Raw genomic sequence first — 23,880 nt, 5'->3', positions numbered from 1 at the left:
CGTTTAGGCGACCTGGGTTCGATTCCTACCCTGCCATATGTGTTTGTTCGCGTAATCTAGTTTCCATTCACAATATACCCTTCGCGCATTTCCATCCTGGCCAACAAGAGTTAGTGATATACGTTTAAAGCTTACTCCGCAATTGTTGTTAAATAAATAGCATCTATATTTTATTCGATTGATTTAAAATGTGGTATGTAGGTTACATCAAACCTCGTTAGCTAAACATTCACAAGCAGAGTCCACCGCCAAAAGTCAGAACTATTCAGGCTAACGGTATATTTGTGAATGTGTTTCTTGTTAAAATGTCGGATTTGATACGCCACATATTGGTAGATAGTGTAACTGATATTACAATCTCGGTGCAATGACATGCAAGTGTTTGGAGAATATTGGCAAGTCAGGGTTACCTTCAGTAAATCACGACGAATAATTATTACAAATGGCTGATATTGACAACAAATTTTGAAGGTTTTGGAAAATTACGAGGAAAATAACAAATGCTGTTATAAATGTGTATACTTAATCATCTTTATTGACGATATCGGACATGCAAACCATTGTCAATTCTATCCAGTAAAATTATATTCGTAAACGAAAATCATGTTTTTAACAACAAAACCACTAGGCGACTTTTTTAACATAAAATAAATGATAACCATCAAAAACCGTTTGTTTGACATAAATGATAGCTGACCCTGTGAATGTGGTAGATCGTGTTCTCTTACATACAATATATAAACCGACTTCATGATCTTTTACAAAACAAAATGTCTTCAATTCACACTATGGTTTTCTTTGATCGATTTTCTTGGCTATAAACTGAGCGCGTTTCTCATCTAAATTATTTTTATATGTTTGTAGTGACCTGATGTACTAACTAATTGTACAGATTTATTCAAATGATTGAAGTACGACTATTTGCAGAATCATGAGTAATAGAATTGTATCAATGATATACGATAGTAAAGTCTATGTTACCCTCGTCAATCACTTAATGAAAATAAGGCATCTAAATCGGCGCAATAAAGGTGAGACAGTGATTTCCACATTGACGTTCATACAAACATTGTTTTTGTTTAGCCTAGATTGTACATCACCTCTCAGTGACCCTCTTGTCAACGTTACACACGCATGATATATAACTCATTATTACTATCAGGTAGATTGATCAAAACTGATAACCAATATCTTTACTTATTTTTGTAGTGTAACACGAAATTTAAGTTCATAGATTTGATTAATTGAATATCATGAAAATTTGTGGGCAACATTGAAATGTTTATCTCAATAATTCTATCGAGACAAATCCTAGCCTATCTACTGCTTCTTCACAATAACAGAAGAGAAATGATTTTTCGAGAAAACTTTTACACATTGGAAAAAGGATCTGTCTTCATGAAGTTCACTGTAATGAATCAACCTTGTGACTTTAGAAATACAAACCTAATGACGTCTGGCCTCCGTATTTTCTTTCGTGCCTTGGTCTTATTTGACGTTTTTTAGTTTAATACTATTATTTCCTTTATCTTTTAATATTCCAATAGATTGGTATAGTTGATGGGGTTTAAGAAAGTTGTTTGTGTGTTTGGTAACTTCAAAACGAATAAAAAAAGTGCTGTTAGCATTGTTTTATAATAGATTTGCAATATCTACGTAACTTATCATTGTGTGACGGGTTGTATGTTACATAATTACATGACCAGCAATCAAGCGCACAAGAATATTTTTGAGCTTACCATTAAAATGTTGAAGTTATTCAAAATCATATTACGAGTTCCGATTGCGATGAATTGCTGTGTAATTGTTTAATTTTGCGGGGCTATTATTACAGGACTGTTCCAGTTTGGGCTGTTTCCAGATGATGAAAATTTGCACAAGTCGTTTTTGAATCATAGTTATCGGAAGTTGGATACATAATTCTGCACTATTTAAGATAACCGTAAATATTGCGAAATTAAGCCCTCCAAAACTTACCAGCTTTACAAAGCGCATTTTTTTAAATTTTGATTTATTGTCCAACTTGATATCCTAAAAACATAATAAACATTCAAGAGGAAAACAAAAAAGAATTTGATAAAAAAAAAAGTGCTATTAAAAGATTCTGGGAAGGTCATGCGCTGGTTCTGACACTTTTTGTTAAGTTTTAGAACCGGTCGTAATTACTTCTTTCCTTCGTAAATAACAATGTGGGTGTGGTAAGTGCTATGGTCCGGACATACTATATTTAGACGTGAACATTGTTCTCTGATAGAGCTTAACGATTAAAGGAAATTGAACAAGGGCGAATCAAAATCGTTTTACACCCTAGTGAGAATCTGTCGTCTATCAAGATTTAATATGAGAAGAAACTGTAGGATATTTCTAAATCTCAATAAACACAAACAATGTAACATATAGTTTACATGAGTGGATTCTGTTGACGTAAATTAATAACAGAAAGAACATGGTATAATTCTACATTTCCCTTTTTCCTTTTGGTAGCGACCATCTCTTCCTGTCGAAATTACCAGATCCTATAGTCATTATGACAAATTGGTCTGCAGAAAGTGAAGTGGTTACGATGGCAATTACAGAAAATGCGACGGATTTGGCTCCAAACAGACCAGAAACATACTCTGACCACAAGGTAAAATATTGTTAAATCATTAATTTTCGTGTTTTTGTTTTAATTGAAGGATAACATTTAAGATTGGTTATTGTGCATTGTATATCAGAGGGTAGTATATGCATGATTTGTCCATCCAATCAAAGGCTAATAAAAATGCATGATAACATATTGGCATATTGATATATATTGTCCTCTGTGTGGAAGATAATGATTAACGATACTTCATTGATGGTACGCAATGGATGGTTTTACCTCAATAAATGTTTACATATAATGATTTATTCATACAACTACACAAAGTAAAACAGGCTGATATTTAGAAATTATAAATGAGATTGAGTACGCTGTGTAAGCAGTTGACTTGATGTGTAATTGCAGGCATATGTTGTGAGGTTTTTCTACTTCATTTAGTGTCTACAAGTTATCGAATGAAGACTTTGTCTAAACATCTTACCAAAGAAAAGGTTGCTTATGCTTTATACAATCCGAATTTGTGAATACTTGTTATTATTTAATCAGCAATACAGGCCGCATGTTTGCTTATGAGAAGTTTTTGAGATTAAGAACAAAGGAACTAGTATTGAAACTGGTCTATAACATTATGTTTGATATTATTCTTGAAAATATGCTCTTTGTCATTTTCATATTTTGATAATATAATTTTAATTGAAATCAGCATAGGGAGTACAGAACATGGATGTGTATGTATACCATTTGCTGTAGCAATTTCCAAAGAGAAACACGCCCAATGTACAACGGTCTCAATTATTATATCTTTGCAGCTCATATGGAATATAGCTACAGCTATCATTTGTGCTGAGTTTGTATGTGCGTTCGTCCTCAATGTTATTGTCATCGGCCTGTTGAAGAGGAACAAGAAAAGAAACCGGATGTCATTCTTCGTTCTTCATTTAGCCATTTCCGGTAGGAGTATATTTATCATTTTCACATTACATGTATTGCTTGTTAAAGAATTATTTCGCTCCATATTAACAAAAAATTGACGCTGTTTGATTTGAAAACCATATGTTGATATAGATATACGACAGAAAACAAAATTGTAATTATGTCAATAATCATTACAGAATGGTTAAGAATGTTGAGAGTTACAATGAACAAAAAATTGCCCTGATCGCTAAACCAATACCAGATTAGTGAAGCGACAAGGAACATCGTATTCCTCAAAGAATGTCAATGACCACGAAAAGTTTACAATTCTCTGTCAAGATTTATTTGAAGCCATGTTCGTCAGCAATCGACTTATTTCTCCATATTCCACATCATCAATCCATCAACTTTCATTTTTTGTTTATCCCAACACTTCCAGCAGATACCATTTCCTAATTAATAGGAATAATTATTTGCATCCTGTGCATCACTCAGATTGTTGTCGACGTTGGCAATCTCAGTATGCATTATTTTTATTCCGATAAACTTCTGAATGATATAGTTATTACTCGTTTAACAAGATTGATCTCGTTGTGAGCTCTACACTGAATTTCTCTTCTGATTATGGTTTTTAAAACTAAATATGAAATGCCAACGTTTTCGCCATTTATTATCTTAGATATTTGATGACAAATGATGGCTGATTAATATTTTTGCCAATACATTAATAATGTACAGTAACAAAAAAGCAAGGTTTTCTATTACTAATTTACTATTCTTAATTCCGCTGATATTAAAATGTTTAATCATCAAAAATACAAAGACGAAAAATGCCTAGAAACATTGAATTGGAAAGAAAATTGCCGCATCAGTAGAAAAAAACACAAAAGTCAATATCGATTGCCATCGTGATAACAACGAGCAAAACAGAGCTCCCGGGAACCCGTTTTATGTTTAGCTTGTGGCACTGTTCATCATGCAATCCTCCTGGGGAATAAGGAGCGAGCGTTAATAGTAGCAACACACATACCTTTTAATCATAGTGTCAACTCAAATCTCACAGCCAGAGATCAGATTAAGATGACTGCTTGACATTCCGTTATGCAGATATTAGATTGTTGGGTAGAACATTACGGAAAATCCAATCAATTAGTTATATTAATGACACGCTTATTGAAACAATTAACACATTTCGTATTTTTGACCATATTGAACTATATCAACTAAAAGACTTTGGCATGCAAATTTTATAGGCGATACAGTGGTAAATATTTCTATAGTGTATAGGGGATATTTTTATGAGAACATCGAATCGCAATCCAACGTTATGTTCTATTTATGTACTCTTGATGCCTTCGCAAACATTTGTGAAAACGCGACGAAATCTTTATTTGGCAATATCCTTACTCGATATTTCTTTCTTTGTTGGTGCTACAAAGGTTCTATTGGCAAGAGCCATTACGGCACGATGGGAAACTTCATCCGTCAACCTTGTCATAACAAAAAGTAATTGATTTGAAATTGTATTGCATTCATAGCATTTACTGTAGGTATGCGTTTCTGTGGCTCCATAGCGATGTGGCAAACTTTGTCATAGCAAAACGTTATATAATTGATATGAAATAATATTACATTGATAGCATCTAAGGTAGGTATACGTTTCTATGGCTCCGTAGCGATGTGCCAAACTGAAAATAAATGTGTTATGACGTTTTATGACACTGTCAAGTATTGTTAAACATTGACTTCAGGTAAATTTTATGTCATTGTGACCAGTTTAAGCAATATGTAAACATATGTAACAGGATTGGGTAGAAGTTTGGTAATTGATTTAATCGTAACGGCGGTTAAAGACTCGATATCGAGGAGGTTCCTTTGATTTCCGTTATTTTTTTCAAATGTATGCGTAGCTTTTTCAAAATATTCAGAGATAATGTGTGACAATATCGTGGTTGAGATCCTTGTGCAATTTACTCATTTCAAATATACATTTTTACAACGTATCTTAAAAGTCATTCTTTCTCAACAATTGTACAAAAGACAAAGAAAGGAATATTACGTCAAGTAAAATTCATGTTTATATTTATCAAATCTGTAGTAGGTAAAGTCTGTTCCGTTTTAGATATTATTCAGAATAATATATAATTACAATGCAGCATTGATTAGACAGCAAACATTACAAAATGACTTAATAGCTGCATGATATAATATAAATTAATATTATTCCACTACTAATTTCTACGGAAAGACGCTATTCGACTGTTTAATTTGTACTTCACAGTCGATCAATATCAATTTTTTCTTCATTTGGATTCCATTCGTTATGTAGCAGGCTTCTGGCTATCCAGGGTATTCTCAACGGAACACAGTTGAATATATGGAATTACTATTGTCCTGTAGGAATCAGATAGTTTGGATCAATTTTATCTATTTTCTCCCATCACGTGTTATCATGACCACTGTCACGTCCAGTTTGTACTTTCTAACCTTCATATCATTATTAGCTGACAGTTGTTGGAGAGTTTCGCTGTGGTGGTATTTGTCATACTGAAACATCAGACAATCATGGTGTCGTATTCCCTCATTCTACGTCTGAATTTTATCAATTAAAAAACTATTCCGAATATGAGTTGTGTGGGTAACTATGCATTTCTGTCAATAATGACAGTCTTTTGGCGGGTTGTAATTTCCCCTATATTTCACTATTTAACGTTCTTAGCATCACATGCAGCATATACTCTTCATACATCTTATACAAAAAAACATCAGGAATATCCCAACATGGCAACATAATCATAACTCAAACTCAAATTCCATAAAACTAGGGCAGAATATGAACAAAAGAAAGATTCACACAAAGACTCCTGGAAATGTACAAGGAGAATAAGACCAGGTGTTCCCAAAGAGTAAGCGTCTGCTGCTTCGTCAACGTCACTCGCCAAGTAAGCCTTGGTCAATCAAAGTATGAACTGTCACGTTCTCAAATGAGAACAAGGTATACAACAACGGAACTAAGAGGCAAACTAACGAGCAGCATCAAGTCGCATAATAGATTATATTACGAAGATTTACCTTGTAAACAAAATAAAATAATAAATCTTCACCTCTCTGTATATTTCATGAAAAACAAATGATATTGATGTGTGAAAATACCATTGCGCTTGTTCGTCGAATGTGGCAATGTGCTATGCTTTGAGTGCGTTAAATCCAATACGTTTACAGCAGTATACTGTTCAGAAATAGCAAGTCAGTCATATAATTTATATCAATAATGTTATTTCTAAAGAATTATCTACGAAGATATGCATTTGTTTTTTCTTTATTCTTATTTCCATTTCTTAATTTGTTTTATAATACATATAATTGGTTTTTGATTTATATTGCATTGACTATATTTTATATCATTTAGAATGTACTTTTACCGACTGGAGACCTCGTTTAGGTCTATAAAATCTATATAAGCACGTACTGATTAGATGAAACTTTAAAAAATAGCACTTTACGAGTTCAGATAGGAAATCTTTGTCTTGGCGTGTATGCCAATCAGACGGCTCTGCAGATAGAAGGAAATTGATTAGGTGTCCCAAACTCTATAGAGGATGTGTTAAAAATAATGATAACAGATCTGTTTGCAACGGTATTGAACAATGGGCTTTTTCGCAAATCAGCGTTTCTGTTTTTATCAAAGATTCTTATTCATAAATGTTGGCTAATTGATAAAGCTTCTTTACTTAATCGATTGCTTGAAACGATCTATTCTATTAAGATAATTGTAATACGATTTCCTGGAACCTCCTTGTAAATATTTCTGTTGTTTCTATTTTGCCCTCATTTATGGACGTTTGGATTACGATTATGTTGACATGTTGGTAATTTCTTTCTTTTTTTTTTGTTTGTTTGTTTGTTTTTGTTTATTATGATACCTTTAATCAGAGTCATTCGATAGTGAAATCGCACCCGAATGACCTCAGTGTAAGACGAGAGCGATATCTGATACTTAAGCTTGTAAACTGTTATATTTGTTTCTTTCGGTATCCACAGGTAACTATATTGGTAATAGTTTGATACTAACAACATTGTATTAATACCACAACCACGTAATGAGAAAAATGTTCAGTTTCATGATCAATGGACAAATATAGAGGATATTTTAATGGTTTCTCGTTTAATCTATACTAGCGGAAAAAGTAACTGTCCATGGATACAATATGCTATTACTTGGGGAGTTATATAAGAAATCGCCAAACAAATTTCAACAGGGTTTTATCTTACCTTCATTTAACACCAGAGATGACACCCCACACCATGACACCGCTGAGTGGACATCATTGAATCACACAACTGTCATTGAAACGTTAACCAACACGACGGGACACTCCAGAACGACCGTCGCTGCTGTCGAGATATAACCTGGACTCATTTCTTGAAAGAACATGTGCCCAGTCCTGCCGTGTAGTGTATGTGTCATATACACACGGCTAAACGTGCTACACGATGACGTTGCTGGATAACAAGACATATGACTGGATGTCATGGACGTATACCACGTTCAAGCAATTGATTACTTACCGTTCGTGGATTAAATCTTCTTAGGCCAGGAATACTTCCAGCCGTCAAAGGAGGAGTTCTAAGTCATTCACGGAGAAGAACGACCCGGATATACGTATCCTGGCGATTAGACGTTACGCGTGGACGTCCCGTACGAGGTCGTTTCTGGTGGTCCCAAACTGTTTTCACAAGGCGTCACAGTATTTCGGTACACACCAAATTGTCTAGTAACGTCAGCATGGCGTACACCAGCTTCGATCATATCCAAAACTGTACTGTTTTTGTGTGTTACATGTATTTACACACTGCTTTCACTCAGGTTTAGGTTACAAACGTGTTTGCGATGGACTACTGGAAAAATGACAAATTACATATTAAAATTGATTTAATAACAAACATAAAGTTAAAAAATTGAAAAGAATTTAGTGACGCAAAATTTCGTGGAAATGACATGTTACTAGCCGATTTCAATAGAAACTGTGCATACATTTCATGCATGATACGAATTCATATCTCATTCGTAGTCATTTTAGATATCAAATCGGAAGCTGTGGGCTTTTTGGGGGTTTTTTTCTTCAAATTTTCGATGTTTTAAATATTTGATGATAATTCGGTATTAATCACTTATTTCTTTTATTGGAAATATACAGATCTGTTTCCCAAAATACTAACATGTCTGGTAACTGCGTTTGCTTGATTAAGAGTCAACAGTTTTAAAATCGATTTTGCGAGAAAATCTTGTTGTTTGGAAGCACTTTTTAAAATTTTATAGATCATGGGCACACGCCATAGTACATCCATAGTTTTCAATTAACAACGGTACCTCCTAGTGTGAAAAGTGCTAGAATGAACTTGAGGCGTATATATGTTTCACCGTAATTTCAAATTAATTAGACGGTTGGTTTGGAAAATATTCGTTTTGAAAAAGAAAACCATGTAGATAAATGATGCTTTCTTTCCCTTAAAACATAAGTAAAAAGGTGTTTTTAAAATTGTCTTTCATTTTTATGATTTTTTTTTTTTTTTTTTCGAAATTTCAATATTGTATGTAGAAATGTCAACTTCGGCAATATTAAACTCAATACTGCCATAAGAATGTATTGAATTGAATAATATTTTCCTATAAAATGCATTTTGTTTTTAATCCTGTAGAATAATTTAATGTGCCGGATCTCTTGGGGCTTTTAAACCTTACCAGACAGTCGAAGAAATAAAGAATATACCCAACGATATTGAACGCTTTTGGTTAGAAGTACGGGACTTTTGTAAGGTAGAAACATGCCCTTCTTAGCGTTGACATGACAGCCGATCAAATCACGATGTAAGAAGAGATTAAAGTCGTCTGAAACTAGCCGGGTTTCCTGAAATTCAAATTCATGTCTGGTATTCTTTGATCTTACTTGACTACCCAATCAATATCAGTGTAGTTACATAAACAAACACAATGACAAACAAATAAACAGCAAGCATGTTAGCCGTTACAGATACTCTGCCGACAGTGTCAATATTTTGACGTAATTGTTAAGTCTAAATGTCATCAATGTAAAATTTATATTATTAAACTAATGAGCAAATAATTATACACAACGTTAACCCAGATTCATTATCGAATACCTATAAATAGATATAAGTGTTACCAGGTTTGGAATATTTTGATTTTTGTAATGAAGATTGAATTCCTTATGTCTGTACCTGATTGATGTTGTATATTAAGATTGAATTCCTTATGTCTGTACCTGTTTGATGTTGTATATTAAGATTGAATTCCTTATGTCTGTACCTGTTTGATGTTGTATATTAAGATTGAATTCCTTATGTCTGTACCTGGTTGATGTTGTATATTAAGATTGAATTCCTTATGTCTGTACCTGATTGATGTTGTATATTGGGAGTACATTCCGTATGTGTCAATCTAATTCATTGTGTCGTTTTGCGAATGCAATTCTGAAGACAAAACCCTGGTATTAGATACCAAGCCTCGCGTTATGTGTATAAACCCAGAGATTGTTTTTAGTCAGTCAATGCCTTTTGCATGTAACATTTGGCCGGGGCTATAACGACATATATTTCTTCATTAAATCAATTCAATGTTATGGATCCGTCAGCGCTTCCACCTCTCACCGACACATTGTTTGTCTGTATGATAGAAGAGGCTCTATGGACAACACGGCTTTAACCTTTGTTTGAATATTTAAACGACGCTATCGCACAGATGTGATTTTGATAGAACATAGACATGTATCATCAACTCTGCAATACCTTCTCACAAATATCATTAGTTTGAGAACCGTGACAAGCGTACAATTAATGCGAAAAAGACTATATCAACACATCAACACATATAGTCAGCTGTCAAAAACAACATCCAAACACGTCGCCTTAGCTGTAAACAGAACATTCAAAAACGTCACTTAAGCTTTAAACAGAATATTCAAACACATCGCTTAAGCTTTAAACAGAACATTCCAACACGTCGCTTAAGTTCTAAACAGAACATTCAAACACATCGCTTAAGCTTTAAACAGAACATTCAAACACGTTGTGTCAGCTCCAATGAATATTTGAAAAAAAAAATCAAAAATTGAATTTTATTGTAAAAAATAGCATATATAAAAAAACGCCATATATTTTTTCTGATATTTGCTGATGGTGCATCAGTAGTGTTTATGTACAAAGTACATATTTAAGTAGTGTACAATTACAATTTGTAGTTTGCCATATCTGTCTACAATGAAGGCATTCTTTTACTTTCCCAAAAGAAAGTCCTGTAAAATTTATGGATATGCTATGTATCCTGTGGGATGAAGATATCTTAATTGAAGTTTATGAATTTAAACCGACACGGTTGTACCACCTCTAATGTTGTAACAAATGTATTACTCCTGTCACTCCCCATACATTTCAAGTTGGGTTTGGGATACTTTCAGTAGGTAAAACACACAACAGCGAAAAGTTGAGAATTTGTAACTTAATAATAATATGATCAATCAATCAATCAATCAATTAATGAATCAATCAATCAATCTATCTATCTATCTATCTATCTATCTATCTATCTATCTATCTATCTATCAATCAATCAATCAATCAATCAATCAATCAATCAATCAATCAATCAATCAATCAAACAACCAATCAATCAAACAACCAATCAATCAATATGATATCAACTATCTTATAAATGTTTGAAATGGGATGAAGTGTGGACGGTAGAAAAAACTAAACTAGATAAGATTTTTAGGAGAGAATGCACTACTGTTCTCTCCATGCCCTTCATTAATCATGTCCTACCCAGCGTGGCTCTCATATACACTGATATTGTTTATACGTATCGCTCTCGGCGTCATCGTGACATTGTTGCTAGATGTTCACATAGCGTGAGGTCTAGTGGCAGAGATAGGAAGTTTTGTAAAGTTCAACCCCTGATAATACAAATGTGATATCAAGTCCATGTTACCGAAGAGTCTTATCTAAACAATTAAAAAAAACATTGTCCCTCTGATTATTTTGATTTGAAAAGAACGATTAAATGAAGCGATGCGGGAATGGGTCGACAATATTTGCACGAGACATCTTGAAAGTTTATCGTTGAAATCAATCAGGTGGACTCTGACGTGCAGATTGTTGTATCTATTTTGTGTAAAGTTAACATGATTGGTTCCATTTCTATAATGACTAAAATGTCATACTTTCAAAACATCGACCTTGATGTTTATGTTTAATTAAAACTCGTCTGTGTTATTCGTACACTTGTCTGTGACAACGGCCGTAGGAACACATACGAGGTTGTTTTCAGTCAATGTTACCCTCTGAAATTCATTTTCAAAAAGGCGCGGAAATGTTGTATAGAAATTCTAGAAGTCTGCTCTAAACTAACGTACAACAACAACAACAACCTGCTGTATAGAAACATAACCTTGCTCTCGGGATTCCCTCTCTAAACAAAACGAAACTGTATCCACATAGAAGACTTTCAGAGATCTACGATAGAACATTACGTTACTTAAGGTGACGCAGGACACATTGGTGTGCTTAAAAGAAAGTATTGTGTATTTTAAAATGTGCTCTTTTTTATACCAGAAAGACGAAAAATAAAAGTTGAGATATGATTATGGGACTTTCGTCAACACGTTCTTGAAAACTGTCGCCTCGTTAACATCGTTGCGCCATCAACAGTCATTTGTTACAAAGTAACTAAATTATATTTTGTATGAATACGTTAATGAGGGAAGGCTGGGTGAGCAACGCTAACATACACTTACAGGGAACCCCTTTAAGACTTTGGCTTGCTTTCAAGGATAATTTGTTCTGTCTCTTTTTTTTTGGGTTCGTTGTTCTCAGAATAATCCCCCAGGAAGTCAGATTTAAAACACATCGCACATTGCACAATCCCCCCCTCCCCCACTCCTGTATTGTCGCTCTGACTGAGCGAATCAGAATTAATCGTTTGAGATTTCTAACAAGAGGATGACGCAGAAATGCGTTGCAGGTAAAAAAAAATAAAAAAAAAACTACGCTATCTACTCCTTCCTTTTGCCTTACCAACATGATATCACAATAGGTCATTTAGCCCCATTAAAATTATTATGGTATGACCTTTTCATGATGTATGTGTTGAATAATGATTGGCCTTTTATTGAGTGTCGATACATTTACGTTTTAGCTTTATGTAATTATTTCTGTTCTCATTTTGAGAACGTGGAATTACCCGAATCGACCTAACTTTATATGACGAGTGTTTTTGGTAAAGTAGAGAAAGGTTAATTTTCTGGAAAATCAGGTCATATTCTTATTCTTTTTAAACTTTTAAACTATTTTTACACTTCGTCTACTGTAAACAAACTAAATTTGACGCAATCGTATTTCAGCGAAGTTTCATCGTTCGAAAATGTTTATCAACGTCCATGATAATTGTTTCTATGAATCGTTAAATGATATCACTGTTAAAATGTATACAGTAATTCTTGTTTAACTCATTGTTATTATAGTACCTGCTTTCGGCGTTCTACCTTTCGAAGATAGAATATGATCACAATAAAAAAGACTTTGAATTGAATTAACAGAAAATACTATAAAGAAAAATACATCTTTTTTCTTACAGTTGTTTTAAAAAGTCGCACTATTTTCAAACAGGGATTATGTAGTTTTTGAAACATGCGTTTTTTCTTTATTTTATATTCACGGTGTAAGCGAGTTGTAAATACACACTAACATTCCTCACAACCTTCCAGTAATTGATATTTGATATCATTATAGAGATCTCGTGTGGTACGAGAATAGGTCACGCGCCCATCATGACGTGGTTTGGCGCCTATGATCTTTTGTTTTATGTTTCTGGTTGTGGGTTGATGTAACCTAATTTGTAATCTGACACACTGTAATGTCCCCTAACAATATGCTTAACAAACGTTACCGTCTTTATATTGGAGAATGCCAATCAGGCTTCAGGATTGTTCTCCATATCCTTCCTACTCTGACGTTGGTTGATATGTGTTAAGCACGCATTCCACCCATGGTAGTATTGTGACAAATGAGGTTTGATATGAAAAATCTCCTCTCTTATTTGTTCTCTCTATTGCGGCTGTATTTTGTGGAGATATTGTCTTCTGTCCCTTCAGAGCAAAGAGTGATATTCTGTAGTTAATACTCTGTTCCTTTCAATGTTAAACAAATGGTCACTCTTTCATGTATTAAAATATAAAAAAAAAACATAAAAACAAACAAAAAACAAGAAACAAAATAAATAACAAAAAACACCAACGTAATTCTAATTAAGAAAAACAAATATACATGTCTATCACAATACAAATATATTATCATTCTGGCGAATAATTAGTAAGAATACATTTGATGATCATGGTCTGAATTGTTGGGGGCAGGAAACATAAATCAGACGGAGACAATTTGAATAATAGACAGATAAGAACACTTCTTCTTTTATATTGTTAATAATGTTCAACATCCGATCGTATTTAATACATGCCAAGCACAAGTGTATATTTTGAATAACGTCACCATCGATAGTAATTAAGAAGTAGTCGACAGGAATACGGAAGCCCACGAGCCACCACTAAGCAGTTCCCGGATGGAAGTCGTAGGAAGTATACATTAGATCATACTATTTTTGTGATAAAAAATTCAATAATAATAACCTATATCTATTTTACAACAATTGCGCAGCAAGTTTTTCCAACTTATATTAATCACTCTTGTTGGCTCGGATGGAAGCGCGCGAGGGGTCTTAGTGTGGGAGGAAACCGGAGTATCCGTGGGAAAACCCACGTGATCGGACAGGTGATCCCCATACATTTTTCAATCCTATGGTACACGTGATAATTCCATATATTAAACTTTTTTTCTTTGAAACAACCTCAAAACGCTAATGAAAATTAGTAAGCTCAAGTGAAAAGAATTATAATTTGCTGTGACCTTCTGGGGCTCTACTGTGACACATATGACCTAATAAATGCACACACACATAGGTACAAACATATATGTGTTTTCTGCGGAACATCACCTTTCAATTTCTTGAAAACGGTTATATTTTGATTTACGTGTATATACTTATAAAAGTATCTATTTTACAGACATATTTGATAAATACGTCACTCATGTTTTAATACATATAGGATATTTAATAGTGTCTTCAGTGAAAGATACCAAAAATATTAGCCACAATAGTGTAATATATTTGTTATTACTAAAGACACTTTTAAATATTCTGTTTATTACATTTTCATCGCAAAAATAAACCAAAACAATGACAAACTTACGATAACTATAAAATGGGTAAGTTGACCATGCTTTTTCCAGACACTACTCGCTCATTATACAACATGTTGTGCGTGGCAAAAAAACAGTCCATTTTATAAAAAAAATCAGTTAAAATATACAGACTCATAAATAAATCATAATAAATGTTTATTTGTGTTTGGACATGGATTTTGTAATTTATTGATGTCACTTATACACAATAAAATGGTTTAAACGTAAACTGTAAAAATAAAGACAATGTTTGATAAATTCTTCCGCGCATGAAAAAGTATGGCCCCATCCTAGTCGTTGGAGTAGATTTGTACTAGATTTTGTATATTGGTCAATCCTAACTAGTGAAAAATATCACTTTTATCAGTTTGAGATATCCCTATATTTCGCTGCTAAAAATGTAATAAAATGTAATTATTTACATGTGTCTTAGATATTTTAATATTTTTAGAGAAGGTCAGAAATCAAGACACCTCTTCGATACCACTAGCAGTCTTTAAAGAATTTACTCATCAAACTATCATTTCCTTTTCGCAAAAGACAATGGCATCTTCTTACAGTTTGATTAAAGAGAGTATCATTACGAAAAAGGGAAATACTGACATATCAATGTCGAAATCGATTAAACGGGGAAAGAGGTATACATAAACAAACAAACAAACAAACAAAAATATATGCTCAATAACCTTGAACATATAAGTCTGGACGCTTAGATGAAAGGAGCGTGCGTTATCAGATCGTATTTCAAACGACCTAGAAATATGAAATACCCCGTCCTTAAATCAGGAAGGCTAACAACAACGAAAGCATCAGGCATACTAAACTGCATCGAACACAAAGTTAATATCACACAAGGAAACACAAAACTCCACAACAGTATTTATCTAATAATTATTTCACAAGTGAGTATCACAAATCATACAATACGATAACAGTACAATAACATACCAAACTCTATCCTTTTCATTTTTGAGGAAGCGGCATTACCTGGTATTTCAAATAAGTTGAAAAGATAAAATGTCAAATATTGTCGAGAAAGCAACAACATTTTAGCCTTCATTAATGCATCTTCTTCTGGGGCAATTGCCATAGGTCTCCATGTCAATTTTTACCGTCCTCCTCCCCCCATCCCCCATCCCCCATCCCCCCCTCCTCCTTTTTTTCCCTCATTAACTCGTTTCTTATGTGATGTAATGCTTTATTCCAGACTTTCTGATGGCTGTGTTCTACATCTTCCCAGTGGTGATAGATCGACTCTTGGACGTCTGGCTTGCAGGCCTGTTCATGTGTAAAATCATTAAGTACCTGAGTTTGGTGGTGTGTTTCGCCTCGACTTATATGTTAGTGGTGTTAAGTATCGACAGATTATACGCTATCGCACGACCCTTGTCCGCGACTAGGAGAGGCATTGTCTACAAATGGACACTGGTCATCTTCGCCTGGGTCATTGCCGCTATGCTAGGTGTCTATGACCTGGTGTTTGCTGGGATCCTGACAGGAATACCAACCCCTGAAAATGATACTCCCTTCTGTGAAATATCATACCCAGATAAGTTGGTAAGTTACTGTAAAATACTTACATTTCGCGAATATTTCATTTCGCTGATATACGTCTTCACACGTATTCGAATATACAAGATTTAGAAATTATTTTAAATTTTCCATTGATGATCTAATGAAAAACACGGAAGTTGCAAGACTCTGAAATTGGTAACCAAATAAACATAAAAATTATCTTCGTTCAAATATTCGTTAGGGATTTGAATCCGCGATTGACTTTCCAACGTGATATATATATATATATATATCACGTTGGAAAGTCAATTATTTACTTTACATATTTGTGATAACATCTTGTTTATATCATGTATAACTGATACCATAGTTAGCATGATGTTCACTAACTTTAGCAAAGAATGACGAGATAAACAGTAATTATATTAATTTCATTTCTAGGAAATGTTGCACTATCAAATCAAATGAGTAACTAATCGACTCTACGAGAAAGAAAAAACCCTCACGGACTATCTCTGGTATCAAATTATGCTGACAAATGTTGCGTATCACAATTAGGGTTTTGCTCCTTCAGTAGTAGATTTTATAAACTGTGTTTGAGAGAGAAAAACAGGTACAAAAAATATTTATAATGACCACGCTATTCGATAACTTGACCAGTAAATTGAATTCGGCCAAGTGTTATTCAGAAATATGTTGATTAAAGACATGGTCAGGCAACCAATTCAGTCACAATTTATTTCCACTTCTTTCAGAAATAATATTTGGGAAGAGAAAAAATATTTACTATTATCTATGTTTTTTGGATTTTTTTCCAGAAGAAGCTCTTGATCCTTTTGTTTGCTTCCACCAATATGTTCATTCCTGCACTGATAATTGGAGCCTGTTATACGGCTATCGTGGCCATCTTGTGGCGCAGAGGAAGACAAGGGATTCCACTGTCTAGTCGCCAGACAACAGGTCAGGTTTATACTACATGTCGATCTATCTGTTCACTAACATCGCTATACAATGTAACTGTAGAATTTCCAAGGTTTCGCGGTTACTCCCATTTACGATAGCCGAACGAGGAGTTAATTCTAATGACGCAACTATAAGCATTAAACAGAACATTTCTGGATGTTATTTGTTAGCCCTAAAATGTCTTTAATTTCGCACAGTCCTTAAAGACAGCGAATACAGAGAAATTAAATTCTTTTGAGAATGTAACAATTTATACAGTACAAGTTTGTGTTTGGATAGAGTTTTCTTGCAAAAAGGAGTTTAGGTCAACTAATCACTGGATTCAGCGTTAGGGTAAACCAAATCCCCTGAAATGCACGGATATGAGCGAACATAGAGGAGACGGGGGATTTCTTAAGTTAACGTTATAGTTGCATTTGCATTCTGCATCAAACTAGAGTCAAACATATCATGTTACCCGCACTTGTTCTCATATGAACGAAATTGAATCATTCCTGCTGTATATAGCTCTCTCAATTAAAATCGCTTTTGCGTCATTAATTTCCAGATAAACCTCATTTGTCAATCGACTAATGATAGAGTGCGTAGGCTTGTTTGACGTGTGTGGACTTTACGTAATCATTATCATGACCCTGCGACACTGTTGGATTCAATTTTGATTGTTACAAATAAAACCCTCTGTAGGAACCTTAAAAGTTCCGCCATGTTGTTAATCACGTACTTCAGTGTGTCGTAATATGACCCCATACTATTTTTATAAATCGGATACTGACCAATCGTTTGAATGCATCCATGCTTAGTTAAGTTACCATATTCTGGAAACTTGGAACTTGTTATCTTGATGCTTTCATGCAGTGTTTTGATAAGCACTTTACATAATGCACAACTACATTACTATTGTAATTAATATCCGGGTTATGATAAAACTTTAAGAAGCATTGATATTGAGAGAAAACATGCTTTAAAACGCATGTACACAACATGGTTAAGAATACACAGGAAAATATCAATTATCGTTATATCGCGTTCGGAAAGGAAACGGTCACAATTTACAGCGCAACATCCTATACAGAACACACGAAACACATCATACAAATCAGTGTATCATAACAGTGCAGGGGAGCGCAATTTGAGTTTCAATTAGACTATATGAAATAACTTACTGCACATGTCCTTTGTTTTGAATACATACGTTTAACCAAGATCAAGTTTGTCAGTACAACTTCAACTGATAATGTATATAAAACAACTTCAAAACCGAATATATATTAAAAAAACAACTTCAACTCCGAATGTATATAAGACAACTTCAAAACCGAATATATATAAAAACAATTTCAAAACCGAATATATATAAATACAACTTCAACTCCGAATGTTTATTAAACAACTTCAACTCCGAATATATATAAAAACAACTTCAACTCCGAATGTTTATTAAACAACTTCAACTCCGAATGTATACAAAAACAACTTCAGCTCCGAATGTGTATAATAATAACTTCAACTCCGAATATATATAAAAGCAACTTCAACTCCGAATGTATACAAATACAACTTCAACTCCGAATATATACAAAAACAACTTCAACTCCGAATGTGTATAATAATAACTCCAACTCCGAATGTATAGTAAACAACTTCAACTCCGAATGTATACAAATACAACTTCAACTCCGAATATATACAAAAACAACTTCATCTCCGAATGTATATAAAAACAACTTCAACTCCGAATGTATATAAAACAACTTCAACTCCGAATATGTACAAATACAACTCTAACTCCGAATGTATATAAAATCAACTTCAACTCCGAATGTGTATAAAAACAACTTCAACTCCGAATGTATATTAAACAACTTCAACTCCGAATGTATACAAATACAACTTCAACTCCGAATATATATAAAAACAACTTCAACTCCGAATGTATATAAAACAACTTCATCTCCGAATATGTACAAATACAACTCCAACTCCGAATGTATATAAAACAACTTCAACTCCGAATGTATACAAAAACAACTCCAACTCCGAATGTATATAAAACAACTTCATCTCCGAATATGTACAAATACAACTCCAACTCCGAATGTATATAAAACAACTTCAACTCCGAATGTATACAAAAACAACTCCAACTCCGAATGTATACAAATGCGTGATGTCAATTTTAGAAGGTTAAATATTATTTTGATCGCGTGAAAATTATATAAAATAGAAAATCAAAAGACTGAGCGCATCACGTGGGACATTATATCGTGATGTTAACGATCATCAGTGACATTATAAGATGTGTATCTATTTTTAGACATTCAATTGTGCTATATTATCTCGTGATCTTGTGAAAAAAAGGACCGTAAGAGGAGAAAACTGTGAAACAGACACGTTTGAGACCAAACTATTTAATTACCTTACTTTAGAAAGCCACGTGTATTACGGTGTCAGACATGTATGATAACAGATTTATATCTGTAGTTCTCTACATGATAAAGTATCTAGTAAAGTCTATAGCTAAAACGACATCCACATGAGAAGTTTAAATGCGTCTGCTACAGCTGAACTATTTGATATCTTGTTGCTTATACCAATTCCCTTTCATGCTGTTCCGGAGTAGATCGGGTTCTTCACGATACGTCTGTTCTATCTATCTATCACATACTTACACACATGACATCACCTTTCAATAGAAGTATTCAGATTTCGTACAATTAGTAGTAATTCGTCTAAATACTGTTTGCACCTTATAAAAATAGCGATTTGAAAGATCGCGGTATTATTTACGCAGAAAATTGCCGCTAGAGGGCTCTAACTCTTTTCGATATTTCAGCCAATGAGAAGGCCAGGATCGGTAAATTTTGTCTGAAAGGCCGTCGCAATAGACTATTCGTACTGAGTACGTTTAGCCTAAAAACTCTTGAGTGATGTTAACGGCACCGTGGATGATTAAAGAAAGCACGTGACCATATGAGGAATGTTCGAATGTGAATAACATATTTCATTGCATATTTCATACAAGATACAGTAAAGTCAAATGATGAATTAAGCTGCATCTCTAATCAAACAGATGATAACAGAACACAACACAAATCATGTTAGTGAGATGAGTTGAATATTGGATATTAAAAGATTCTAAAAGATAATGGATGCTATATCCACAAATTCGACATTGATTAAAGTAATAGTGGAATTTGTGAGCAACATTCATCCCCGGAAAACCACGAAGTTTGAGCCCTCGAAAAGATATCATTTTATAGTATGCGTGTTCAGACAGTGTAGTATAAATCTAGCAAAGACAGTTAACTGTGATATTTGCGTGAACTCTTTCTACCAATAAAGGGTTTGTGAGATCACAGCTGGGGACATATATAATATCAAGGTAATTCGGAAAGAGACATAATTTACAAAGGGTAAATGATGATGTATTTGTTGATATTTTCAAGTAGTTCTAAATTATGGTTTAATGTGAATGTAATTTCATTTTTATCAAACCGTGACTGCACCTTTGCGTCCGACAAGAATAGGTGTGGAGAGAGTTCATTCGTGAACTAGATTTGATTTCCTTAAAAACCTTTCACGCCCTAGATGTCTTTTCCCAAAGAACCCTTTTCTGTGAATACTTAAGTTGTAATGAAACAAGTACAATGTTTATGAGGTTAAACTTTGTACGTTGAATATCTTTACTGGGGGGGCATCTGTGCACTCTTACAATGCGTACTACATCAATCAAACGTTAAACATTATGTTCCGCAGGGGGCTGGCTGTTAAAATTATCCGGAGTTAAGTACGTGTACTTTCTGGACTCACTTCCCCTTGGCATATACCTGAAGAGTAGATAATGAGTAATTTTGTCTGATATACACTGTTTCCCATGATATTGTGAGCAGTTAAGGACTTCCTATTTGAATCCCAAACATTAATAAAAAAAATCAAAAGATCGATAATTTGTTTATTTTCCGACGAAAGGGTACCTTTCTGGTTCATTGAAGTAACTTGTGAGGTTTTATATACATCTGTTTCACTATTTCAATGTTTTTTTCTCATTTGAGAGTATTTGTTTTATTTCTGTAATATGGAGGTGGACATGCTTAACCGTATCTGATCTTATACTCCTCGTGAGGTTTCACGGATCTTTGTTTAAATCTTTGTTAAGTTTATAATTAATTGGTCCCCCTGTCACTAAAGTTTTGTTTGAATTAAGATTTTCTTGAAATGCGAGTATTTGCTGTGATGTTTCTGTTACCCTTTGTCAAAATATTCCACATCAGATTAAGTGAAAATATCACATCCTATAAGGATAATGCGTTTCTACTGTTGGCAATTAATGAATTCTGTTAAAATGAGTTTTCGAATTAAATTTTCATGGAAATTGTAAATCTATACACATTTTATTAATCCATTCTATTTTTAGTCGCCGATAATATACAGAGAAAACAAAACCCCGGAAATTACCAACTATACATAACACAAATAGTGCTGTTAGCATTTCTACATCATATAAAAATGAAATAAAATATATCGATACATCTAATTGATAAAGTGAACCTTTCATCTGGTTTTTGATGTTTCTTAAAACCAATTCGAATTTTTCTCAAGTTGCCTCCCAGGCTTCACTATTTACGTCCCTAGCATCACTGACGAGGCATAGAAGGACGAAATAGCTGTATGATGTAGCATCAGTGACGAGGCCTAAAAGGACGAAACAGCTGTATGATGTAGCATCAGTGACGAGGCCTAGAAGGACGAAACAGCTGTATGTTGTAGCAACAGTGACGAGGCCATGAAGGACGTAACAGCTGTATGATGTAGCATCAGTGACGAAGCCTAGAAGTACGAAACGGCTGTATGATGTAGCATCAGTGACGAGGCCTAGAAGAACGAAACAGCTGTATGATGTAGCATCAGTGACGAGGCATAGAAGAACGAAACAGGTGTATGATGTAGCATCAGTGACGAGGCCTAGAAGTGCGAAACAGCTGTATGATGCAGTTTACTTCATTATTTGGTTCTTATGAACAAATGAAAGATGTACTCGGAGACTCTGAAAAAGTACAATGAGAACAAGACCGAGTGTTCCGGAAGAGTAACCGTCTTCGGAAAGTTTCTAATCCCATTTGTCTTCTGTACAATAAAGCAGGTTATCGCTGTGTCTCAAATGATTCCCCAACGAATTATTAACATAATCAATATAAACAACTTGCGGACTGGTTGATATTTAAGATTGATATAAAATATCAATCTTCTCACAATGATCTTGATATAGTACTTGAAATGTTCTTTTCTTGTCTTTTCTTGTACTATCTGTTGTGCTATTAGCTTGTCTGCTAAAGCCCACATTAAACCTTTCCACCAGCTCCAATTAAATCATGATGTATCGGTTTAAGTTTGCTGAACTATCGACACTCTCACCCCCTCTCAATCATTGATCTAAATCCACGCCATCAGGAAAACTACAGCTAAGAAAAGCAATGACGGTCGCGATGCCATAATTACAGTCGATACAAATTCAAAGTTTGGTGTTAATTAAACAAAAAATACACAGCAAACCAAACAAAAACAGAACACAGACCACGCAGAAACAGCAGGACACCATACCGAATTTTAAAATTAATGGGTAACTTTGATCTATTGTTTGGCTCTGCTGTCTCCATCTCTAATGTTGCATTAAAAGGTCTTATCCACATGGAGCTTTCTTTTGTATCAGACACACAAAACACCTCCAATACCAAATACAATAAAACTAATCTGTTAAACTATATCACACAGATGGTTTTTCTTTTTTTGATTTGGTATTGATGCTTAAGTTTAGAATCCAGATGACCAGTTAGGAATATTAAAATTGCCTACATGACTGTTTATATATTGAAAGACAGGTGCCCTGATTTCGTTGATTTATAAATACTTCGATATTTTAAAGAACGTTAAGTACACAAGTACATACAGAACATCGTATGAATTATTCGATATTCGAGTAACGAAAAATCGTGTTAAGTATGGTTGTGTAAGGGATCGAAGTTTTAATTGAAAATGCCGATTGTTTGAGGTATCAGAGCTTACGTTCCTTTAAGTTATCGATAATTTAGGAACCAAAAACTCTGAAGGAAGGAAATTGTTCTCTATAATACAATTCATCAAGTGTTGTGTTGTTGACATTGTCCACGCTATATGTCTATCGATCATAAGTTTGTATCAGTCATTATGTACCATGTTAAAAAGACAGACAGACAGACAGACAGACAGACAGACAGACATTCTTTATTTCCTCTTATTACAAGAGATTTTGCCAATCAGTCAATACACCGGAGTGTTACATTTCAATGTATACATAAATATTTTCCTAATCAAACATCAAAGTCAACCAAATATTACATCAGTGAAACATCATATTTAGAGTAATACACTCATCTCTCTCACCATTTCATGGAGATTCACTGCCATATTTATCATCAAGTTTTTCCACTCGTACTCCATCTATTGCACAGAAGATCGATCTCCTAATAAGGTAACATTGACGTTTGTCGTCTAAGTTTGAAAACAAGATATAGGAAGGAACCTCTATTGCATTCACCATACCATCCACCAGTTAG

General features: G+C 34.1%; 1 protein-coding gene across 1 annotated transcript in view; it reads left to right on the top strand.

Moving 5' to 3' along the window:
- The first annotated feature begins 2,563 nt into the window (after nt 1-2,563).
- The window catches only part of LOC132552045 (cardioacceleratory peptide receptor-like), a 31,508-nt gene continuing 10,191 nt past the window's right edge, over nt 2,564-23,880 (top strand). Inside the window, exons 1-4 of the mRNA XM_060216185.1 lie at nt 2,564-2,629; nt 3,394-3,535; nt 16,020-16,369; nt 17,146-17,287. Of these exons, the coding sequence (XP_060072168.1) occupies nt 2,564-2,629; nt 3,394-3,535; nt 16,020-16,369; nt 17,146-17,287 (700 nt within the window). The remainder of the gene's footprint in view (nt 2,630-3,393; nt 3,536-16,019; nt 16,370-17,145; nt 17,288-23,880) is intronic.

The sequence above is a fragment of the Ylistrum balloti genome, unplaced genomic scaffold (genome assembly GCF_031769215.1).
Source record: "Ylistrum balloti isolate Yb309-2 unplaced genomic scaffold, AGI_CSIRO_Ybal_v1 Utg370232, whole genome shotgun sequence".
Classification (NCBI taxonomy): Eukaryota; Metazoa; Mollusca; class Bivalvia; order Pectinida; family Pectinidae; genus Ylistrum; species Ylistrum balloti.
The sequence above is the reverse complement of the archived record's forward strand: the minus strand, read 5'-3'. Positions and strand labels throughout refer to the sequence as shown.